This window comes from Lagopus muta, chromosome 36 (assembly GCF_023343835.1).
Source record: "Lagopus muta isolate bLagMut1 chromosome 36, bLagMut1 primary, whole genome shotgun sequence".
Taxonomy (NCBI): Eukaryota; Metazoa; Chordata; class Aves; order Galliformes; family Phasianidae; genus Lagopus; species Lagopus muta.
Genome location: NC_064468.1, coordinates 290287 through 299614, shown reverse-complemented (window position 1 = coordinate 299614; position 9328 = coordinate 290287). Strand labels below are relative to the sequence as shown.

The following is a 9328-nucleotide window of genomic DNA, read 5'->3' as shown; positions in this document are numbered from 1 at the left end:
CACATTAGGATACATAGGGTGCCAGGGGGACCCATAGGGTGCCACGAGGACTCACTGGGAGCCTTAGGGACACGTTAGGAGCCATTGCGTTCCATGGAAACATATAGGGTGCCTTAGGGACCCATTAGAATCTATAGGGTGCTATGGGGACATATAGGGTGCCTTAGGAACCGGTTAGGATGCATAGGGTTCCACGGGGACACACAGAGTGACTTAGGGAGCCATTAGGATCCATCAGGTGCCATGGGGACCCATAGGGTGCCTTAGGGACCCGTTAGGATCCATAGGGTGCCACGGGGACACACAGGGTGCCTTAGGGAGCCATTAGGATCCATAGGATGCCATGGGGATCAGTTAGGATCCATGGGTGCTTTAGGGATCTCTTAGGATGCATAGGGTTCACCGGGGAAATGCAGAGTGACATGGGGACCCATTAGGATTCATAGGGTGCCATGGGGACTCATTAGGATCTATCGGGTGCCATGGGGACCCACAGTGTGCCTTAGGGACCCACTAGAATTTTAGGGTGGCATTGGGACCCATAGGGTGCCACGAGGACGCACGGGGTGGCTTAGGGACACTTTAGGAGCCATACGGTGCCATGGAAACATATAGGGTGCCTTAGGGCAACATTAGAATCCATAGGGTGCTATGGGGACCCATAGGGTGCCTTAGGGACCCGTTAGGATCCATAGGTTTCCACGGGGATACGCAAAGTTCCTTAGGGAGCCATTAGGATCCATAGTGTGCCATGGGGACCATAGGGTGCTTTAGGGATCTGTTAGGATCCATAGAGTGACATGGGGACCCATTAGGATTCATAGGGTGCCTTAGGAACCCATTAGGATATATAGAGTGCCATGGGGATCCCTAGGGTGCCTGAGAGACCCAATAGAATTTTGGGGTGGCATTGGGACCTATAGGGTGCCACGAGGACACACAGGGTGCCTTAGGGACACGTTAGGAGCCATAGGGTTCCATGAAAACATATAGGGTGCCTTAGGGACCCATTAGAATCCATAGGGTGCTATGGGGACACATAGGGTGCCTTAGGGACTTGTTAGGATGCATAGGGTTCCACGGGGAAATACAGAGTGCCTTAGGGAGCCATTAGGATCCATAGGGAGCCATGGGGACCCATAGGGTGCCTTAGGGACCCATTAGGATTTGTAGTGTGCCTTAGGGAACCATAGGGTGCCTTAGGGAGCCATTAGGATCCATATGTTGCCTGGGTTACCAGGTGAGCTGGGTTGGTGCCGGCTGGGTGCCGGGAGGTGTCTCAGCAGAAAAGCTGGGCTGGGGAGCAGTTGCCAGCTCCGGCGGTGCCCCTCAGCACGGCTGTTTGCAGGGGAAATGGTTCTTGTTCAGCTTCCATCCCACGTTTCAGTGAGGATGATGAGACGTCCTTCCTCCCCTGGAAATTCACGGCTGAGCCCCGCCTTCACGTTGCACATTGAAAAGCAGGGAGAGCACAAGCTTCTCAGAGCACAGCTCGTGCCCCCTGCCCCACGGGTGGCTGGGTGCAGAGCTGTTGAGGAGATGGAGAAGGGCGCTTGCTGGCTCAAGCCGTGGCAGTCAGACCCAAACTGGACGTGGTGGCAGGCAGCTCTGGCAGCCAGCTGACGTCCAGACGCTGCCCTCCTCGAGAGACGCAGAAGAAAGCTGGGAAGATGCTTCTTCCTCCTGATGTTTCACTGGTGGATCCTTTCTGCAGGGTTCCTGTCCAAAAGGAGATTTTGAGAGACCGAGGCAATCAAAGACAGAGGGAAGCAGCTCGATCCAAGAGCAGAGAAGTTCCTGCGCGCAGCCCTCGGAACTTCAGCTTCCCCAGAGACAGCGGCCATGTCTCAGGCAGGGGACGACCGCAGTTCCGCTTCCTGCTCTGGGAGAGGAAAGGTAGGGCTGGGTTTCCTTGGCTTGGCTCTTCTTCCTTTTTCTCATGTTGAAGGGAACGGCTGGAGCAGGGGGAGCCCTGCAGGTGCTTTGGGACCTCAGGAACCAGTTGGATGCTGCGCGCGCTGCTGATGGCGTGGGCACGGCTCAGGCCGTATTTTCCCTTAGTGATGAAGAAGGTGTCAGCACTCTGCCGTCCCAGCTCTGGCCCGACCTGGAAGCTGTCTGCAAACCTTGGCTGCCCGTTCCCTCCAACGTTTCTTCTTTCTCTCCTCAGAAGCAGCGCGGCGCGGTTCCCCGCGTTGGGGAGCAGCAGCCAGCAGGCTGCCAGAGATCCCACGGCGCCTGGCAGCGCACAGAGGGACGCGATGGGGACGGGCCGTCCTCAGTGCCGCGCAAAAGTGAGTTTCTGCAGTCCTCTGTCGTGAAGGATGGAGGGATGAATGTGGAGTGTTACTTCTGAGCGGGTGCAGTGCTGTAGGGATGTCCAGTAACCACGGTGGAAGCATGAGAAAGGCCGACAGCGACAGCCGATGGCAGCAGCGAGACAGAAGTCTGTGTGCAAGTGGTGCTGCTGAGAGCTGAGCGCATTCCCTCTAGGGACAAGAGATCCGTGTCTCGACGTTTGCAGCCGGTAGCGTTTTGTTTGCTGGTGCAGCTTTGCTCTGCATTCTGCAGAGCTGTCAGGCAGTCCGGGGTTCCTCTGCTGCCATCTGACAGGAAGGAGAGCAGTAGTGCTTAGTGTAAGCGCAGTGCAGTTTGAACATCAGTTTCTGCTCTGGCTGTAGAACAGCGTCTTTTGGATTTGGGGGGGGTGTGGGCTGACAGGACAGCGCTGCTCCTGGTGTCTGTGCAGTCAGACTGGATCTGTTGTTGCAGGGACGGAGCCTGCGTGTCCGTGGGATGGTGCTGGGCACGGGGGGAAGCGGAAAGCCTCCGCAGGTAAGGAGCTGCTGTGAGCTGTGCTGCGGGTGCTGCCTCTAAGGAGGGCTGCGTGCAGGGCTGTGTGTGATGGAGGAGAGAGGAAAGGGCGCTGCAGATCTGTGCTGACTGCACAAGTGGCACAACGCTGTAGCAGTGGAAAGGAAATTGAAGAAACTGCGCTTGAAGAGCAGCAGTTTGTGTCTGACTGTGCCCAAGTCTTCCTCCAAGGAGCTGCTCTTCATGTCTTTCCTGCTTTCTTTCTGTCAGAAGCTGAGGCCAGCCTCCCTCTGAAGCGCAGCCATGCGGAAAGGCAGGGCAGGAGCACAGAATGGGACGTGGCAGCCAAGAGAGGTACAGACACCCAGCAGGCATCGGGGCTTGGTGCACTGCCTTTCTAATCAGGCTTTGTGCCTGTTCTTTCCTGGGACTGTTGTCACTGTGTGCTGGCTGTGGTCATAAGCACAGTGAGCATTCCTGCACTGATTAGAAATGGGAGCCCACAGTTCACCTGAGATCCCAAGCTCCGTGACTGTGAACACTCCAGATGAGATGTCCCAGCATCGCGGCCCATTCTGCAGACTGAAAGCAGCAGTGCGCCCTGGTTCAATCTCGTTGCTTCTTGTCTTTTCACAGAGATCGGTGCTGAGCCAAACGGCCATCTCCACGTGAAGGTGGTGCAGCAGGGGCGTTCCGAGAGAGCTTGTCTCCCTGAGAGAGCTCCAGCTCCTCTCCAGGCTGGAGGGCTTCCTGGCAGAGCAGGTCCCAGCACAGGGGGAAGAGCTTCCCCTGCCGCGTGCCCCCGCTCCGTCGGCAAGGCCCAGGCTGGATGCAAACGCAAGGCCTTGGAGGAAGGGACACCAGCAGCAGCGCAGCTGCCTGCCCACAAGAGAGCGAGGGCTGAGAGCGGAGGCAGCGTGCCGGCTCCAGCAGCGCAGCCTGGGCCTGCCGCAGCGCGGAGCTCCGGGCGCAGAGGTGAGCAGGGCTGTGTACCGCTGTGCTGAGCTGCTGCCCTTTGCCAGCACGCTGAGTTTGCTCAGGGTCTGCTTTGCCTTTTCCTTTTGTGTCGAGGGGAAATGGGTTGAAGGCTGCCAAGTCTGAAGGCAGCCAGGTGCCAGAATGTGCAACCCCGTCTCTTTAACTGCATGGTGGTCTTCTGCACGTCCCACTGGAAAGGTCATTCACTGGGGGGTTCCTCGTCCAATTTCCTTTGTCTTTTTTCTGCCGTCTGCTTTTACGGTACCCACGTTTCTGCAGTTTTGCTGTTGACAAAAGAAATTCCTCTTTTTTTTTTCTTGCCTGATAGCAAGAAGACAACGCCAGAAACAAAGGAGAGCAGAACTGAAGAAGGCTTCTCTGAGAGCCGCAGCTGCACGTGCAGAGGTGAGTCCTCGGTGAGCACAGACGCGGCTCTTGTTGTTGTCAGGGCCTCCGTCTGTCAGACATGGAAGAGATTTCCCAAGGGAAGCGCTGTCCTGTTTCTACACTCGCTCTGTTTCTTTCCAGTCCTCCGCCATGAACAGCCTGGTGGAGATGATGCAGAAGCTGCAGCTGCACGACTGAGAGGAGGAGCATCAGCAGGCAGCGCTGCAGTGCGCGGCGTTGCAGGGCAGCGCTCCGAGTGCCGCCCAACTCGGCACTCCAACTTTGGTTGTAGTCAATAAAAACATGGCATGCTAACTCAGAGAACGATGCCGTAGAGATTGCTGAGTTTCCCAGGGCAGCGCTGAGTACTTTTTGCTTTATGCTGAGTGTACAATGAGCCAAGTTCCCCAAAAGGACGGCGTTTCCTCTGGGCTGTTGGTCCAGAGCAGCATCTCTGCACTTAGGACCGCCACGCTGCCATCCCGGCACTGCTCTGCTCACAGACAGCGCTCCAGGTCGTGGCGCTCAGAAGGCGCCCCTCTGTCGTGCAGCCCTCCCCAGCGCCTGCCTGCCTGTCCCTGTGTGGGCTGCGATGGAGCTTTTCCTTTGCAGCGCCTGGTGTGACGCCGTGTCCTGGTTCCGTCGGTGCCATCCTGCAGGCTGCTGTGCACAGCGCAGTGCTGCGGAGCTGTGCTTCCCGGCCCTGTGCTCTCCGGCACTCTGGTGTGAGTTCTGCCTCTCCCAGGCATCTCCTGTTCCCAGGAACCTCCGCTGCTCCCTTGCACGCAGCTCTGTGTGCACAGCCCTGTGCAGAACCGCACACCCACGTGCAAGGACTTCCCTGCACACACCGCTGTGCATCCACACGCACAAGCACATCCTCGCACGGCCCTGTGTGCACACTCCATCCGTGTGCACACAACCGTGTGCAAAACCACACAGCCTTGTGCAAAGACCTCGATGCACAGCCCCGTGTTTGCGCACACACACACCCGTGTGCAAACCCACCCCTTTGCACAGCAACACGCATGAAGACAGGAGCGCAGCTGCAGCCCTGCACACAGCCGTGCACACACACACAAACACGTGCAAAAGTGACATTCACGTGCAAACACCCTGCACACACCCTCGTGCAATGCACACTGATATGCAGCATCACCTCTAAGATGATAGGAGGGCTGAAGCACCTCTGCTACGAGGAAAGGCTGAGGGAGCTGGGCTTGTTTAGCTTGGAGAAGACAAGGCTCCAGGGAGACCTCATGGTGGCCTTGCAGTGGTTGAAGGAAGTGTATAAACAGGAGGGGGAACGGCTGCCTGTGAGGGAGGAGAGACCCCATAGGAACACAGAGAGACCCAATAGGGACACACGGACAACCCATAGGGACCCCATAGAGTTCCCATAGGGACACCTAGGGACAAATAGGGACCCCAAAGGTACACATAGGGACACATGGAGCCCCATAGAGACCCAATAGGGACCCAAAGGGACACACAGTGACACATAGGGATCCCAGAGGGACAAAGGGACAAACCTTAGGGGTCCCATAGAGTCCCCATAGGGACCCCATAGGGACCCCAAGGGACACACAGGGACACAGACAGACCCCATAGCATAGGGACCCCATAGGAAAATACAGGGACCCACAGGAGGACCCCATAGGGAAACATGGGGACCCCATAGGGACACAGAGAGACCCCATAGGGACCCCATAGGGACACATCGAGCCCCATAGAGACACATAAAGAACCCATAGAGACCCCATAGGGACCCCAGAGAGACCCCATAGGGTTCCTGTAGGGACACAGAGAGACCCCATAGTGACAAACAGACAACCCACAGGGACCCCATAGAGATCCGATAGGGACCCACAGGGACCCATAGGGACACAGGGAGCCCCATAGAGACGCATAAAGACCCCCTAGATCCCCCATCGGGACCCCAGAGGAGAAGCAGAGCTGCAGAGCAGGAGCAGAGCTGCGTTCCCAGGGCACTCTGTGCTCACGGAGGCAGCAGAGCTCCTGCAGGTCACCCCGTGCTCTTCTTCGCCCGCTCTTCTTCGTCGGCTCTTCTTCGTCTCCCTGCTGCTCAGCTGCGCTGTGCCTCATGGTGAGGCCTGTCCTGTCGGACGTTCTCCCGTTCCATTGGACTCGCGGCTGCCAATTCTCATGACGCTGCATGGCGGCGTGTTACCTGGCGTTCTGAGCAATCCCTTGGCTTCTCCTCAGGCCGTTGCCGCTGCTTTTCATTCTGTTGGGGTCCCCTTTTTCCGGAGGCGCGGATTCTGCGACGTCCCTCCGCCCCGCAGGTCGCAGAACCGGGCCGAAGCAGCCCTCAAAGCGCTGACCTGGGGAACCCTTAGGAGGCCCGAAGCCTCCTGGCAGCCAGCTGGGCCAGGCCGGAAGCCGGCGGGCCGCTCAGGGCAGCGCAGCCAGGCGAAAGGCGGTGGCCGGCCGGCCCGTGTAGCTCTGCTCTTCTGGAGCCCTCCGGGCCGGCCGGGGGACCGTGGCAGGCAAGAGCCGGCTGGCCTGGGTAGCCCGGACAGGCCAGCAGCCACCCGGCCAGGCTAGGAGCCGGCTGCCCGCTCAGGAAGGCAGTGCGAGGCCCAGGCCGCCCTGCCGGAGCAGATCCCGCCTGGCTGCCGTGCCCGAAGCGGCAGCCTGGTTGTCTGCCTATGGGGTCTCTATGGGTGTCTTTCCCTATGGGGGCTCTCTGTGTCCCTGTGTGTCCCTGTGGGGTCTCCATATGATTTCTCTGTGTCCCTACTGGGTCCCTATGTGTCCCTTTGATGTCTCTATGTATCCCTATGGGGTCCCTATGGGGTCCCTGTCTGTCCCTATGCTGTCCCTGTGGGGTCTCTCTGTGTCCCTGTTGGGTCTCTATGTCTCCCTCTTTGTCCCTAGGGGGTCTCTGTGGGGTCCCATGTCTGCCCACAGGCTCTGATGGACGCTCTGATGCCCTCCCGCAATGCTTTCTCCCTCCACCGGCGCAAACAGACGCAGTGACGCCATCGCAGGCAGTGTGGGGATGTTGAAAGGATGTTTATTGATGGTTCTGCCCCTCGACATTTCGCTCCAGGTCTCCTCGGTTGGTCTGCAGAAGGGAAGGCTGCGGGGTGACGGCGTCGCAGCCTTCCATCCCGAAAGGGAGCCTGCGGACGGGAGGGGAGTCGGCTCTGATGGCGTGGCTGATGGTCAGCCAAGGGAAGTGGTGCCGAGTGGAAGATGGGATGTCGGGTCGGATCGCTGTGCGCAGAGCTGCGGGAACCGAACGCCCAGAGAGGCTGCGGGTGCCCCGTCCCTGGAGGCCGGGTCGGACGGGGCCCTGGGCAGCCCGCTTGCGTCGGAGATGCGCTGCGGCTGGGATTCACGCCTCTGTTCTGCGGCCTCTGCACTGGGCGCACCATGCCCGCATCAGCATGGCCAGCGTGGGGCACCTCCTGTGGGGGGGGGCCTCGCTCTGCGCAGCCTGACTCTCGGGAGCCTCCGTTTCTTCCCGTATGGGCGGCAGCGATCCAGAGCGGCGGACGGGAGGCTCCTCGGGCAGCCTGGGCTCCGCACGAGGCGCTGATGCTGCCGCCCGCTCCAGCGCTTCCTGCGCCGCCCTCTTCTTCCTCACCCTCTGCCTGAGGAGCCACACCGAGTCACACGTCAGCGGGAGCCTGGATGCTCTGCCGTGCGGCTCTGTGAACGCAGCCCTGGAGGCAGATCTTCGGGAACCTCCTTGGAACGCTGCTGTCCTCAAGGTGATCTGAGAGGGCGAGTGCTTGGCCACCGGCAGGATTCGCGCCGCACCCGCACGATGGGCTTTTCCTGCTTCCAGTTCCTCGGGGAATCTCACGTGTTTGCCTCCCGGTGCTCGGCGCAGCTCTTCCTGGCTCCACGTTTCTGCCTCCCCCTGCGGCTGGCAGCTCACCGGCTGCTCCTGGGCTTCGGGCAGCGGCCGGATCGGTGGCAGCAGACTGGAAGGACAGAGCGGGAGGGGGCCGCGTGAGTGGTCGATGGCTTTGGGCCGCACGCCGCCAGCCTGAGCCGGGAGCCTGGGCCGCAACATAGCCCTGCCCACAGGCTGCTCGCCGGCTGCCCTGTGGCTCCCGAGACGCGCAGAGGGGCGGCCCTGTGAGCCGGGGGGTCCCGGTCCTCATCCCCACCAACAGGGACCCTTTGGGGCTGGGGAATGGGCTCTCGTCGGGTCGCCCCTGTGCGCACGGCAGCCCGGAGCCTCCAGCCTCACCTGGCCTTGGAGCTCTTCTTCAGCAGCAAGCTCCTGATCCGCCGGAGCCGTTCTCCATCCATGCTGTCCGAGCTCAGCCGCTTGATGAAGGTCGGCCGGGCAGCAAATCTCACTGCAATGGGGAAGGGGAGGCGTCGGCTTTGGGAAAGAGGAGCCGGGGGGCGACGACGAGGTGGCGGGGTGACTTTTGGGGGCCGGATCCTTCCGTCGGGGGAGGGCAGGGCCTGAGATCCGCCCGGGCCAAGCCGGGGCAGGGGGCACGGCACAGCCAGCGCCTTCGTTTGGGAGAGGCCGGCAGTCACTGATGGGAAGGGGCCGGGGGCCGATGGCTTCGGGGCCGTGCTGAGCTGGCGGGAAGCTGTGCCGCCATCAGAGCCCTGGGCTGATGGTCAGCGGGGCATTTCCCAGCTCCGCTTGGCTGCCCGTGCCACGGGAAGGAGCCGGTGGCTGCTTTACCTGTCTTGCCCTGGTCGAGAGGTGGGAGAGGTGGCAAAGCGTCGTCTTGCTTTGTTTTCTCCCGACCAGAGAGGCTCGCTGAGGCCTTGCGGCGCGTTGTGGGCGGTGCTTTGGGCACCAACTCCATGTGACACCTGCGCGAGAGGAGAAGACGGAGCGGTGTGACGCAGCGCTCCAGCGCTCCTTGCTGCTCTCTGGCCGTCTGCTCCCAGGCATGTTGTCACGCTGCGTGCAGCACGCTGCTTTCTAAAGCCTCGAGCAGGGTTCATCGGGATGGGGGCAGGGGAAATAGCTTCCAAGGGCAGGAGGGAAGGTTTGGGTCGGACGTAAGGAAGGAGCGCTGGACAGAAGGGCGGCGAGGCACCGCAGCATCTTGCCCAGAGAGCTGGTGGACGCCCAGACGGGCAGTCGAGGCCTGCTGGACCAGGCTCAGAGCAACCTCCTCTGGGGTCCCTGTTCCCC

The 9328-nt window shown here is 60.4% G+C and overlaps 2 protein-coding genes across 3 annotated transcripts in view; one reads left to right on the top strand and one right to left on the bottom strand.

Moving 5' to 3' along the window:
* The first annotated feature begins 1749 nt into the window (after positions 1-1749).
* On the top strand, positions 1750-4480 carry LOC125686360 (zinc finger CCCH domain-containing protein 11A-like). Its single transcript, XM_048930263.1, has 7 exons — positions 1750-1896; positions 2171-2294; positions 2773-2835; positions 3085-3168; positions 3451-3789; positions 4121-4197; positions 4321-4480. Exons 1-7 carry the CDS (start codon positions 1843-1845, stop codon positions 4375-4377), a joined length of 798 nt encoding a protein of 265 aa, XP_048786220.1. The 5' UTR covers positions 1750-1842; the 3' UTR covers positions 4378-4480.
* Positions 4481-7256: 2776 nt separating this feature from the next.
* The window catches only part of LOC125686352 (uncharacterized), a 194286-nt gene continuing 192214 nt past the window's right edge, over positions 7257-9328 (bottom strand). The window contains exons 8-10 of one of the 2 annotated variants that reach the window (XM_048930243.1): positions 8867-9000; positions 8411-8522; positions 7257-8138 (exon numbers count right to left, since the gene is read on the bottom strand). In XM_048930243.1, the coding sequence (XP_048786200.1) occupies positions 7544-8138; positions 8411-8522; positions 8867-9000 (841 nt within the window). In that variant the 3' untranslated portion in view covers positions 7257-7543. The remainder of the gene's footprint in view (positions 8139-8410; positions 8523-8866; positions 9001-9328) is intronic. The other variant, XM_048930244.1, reaches the window with a different exon arrangement.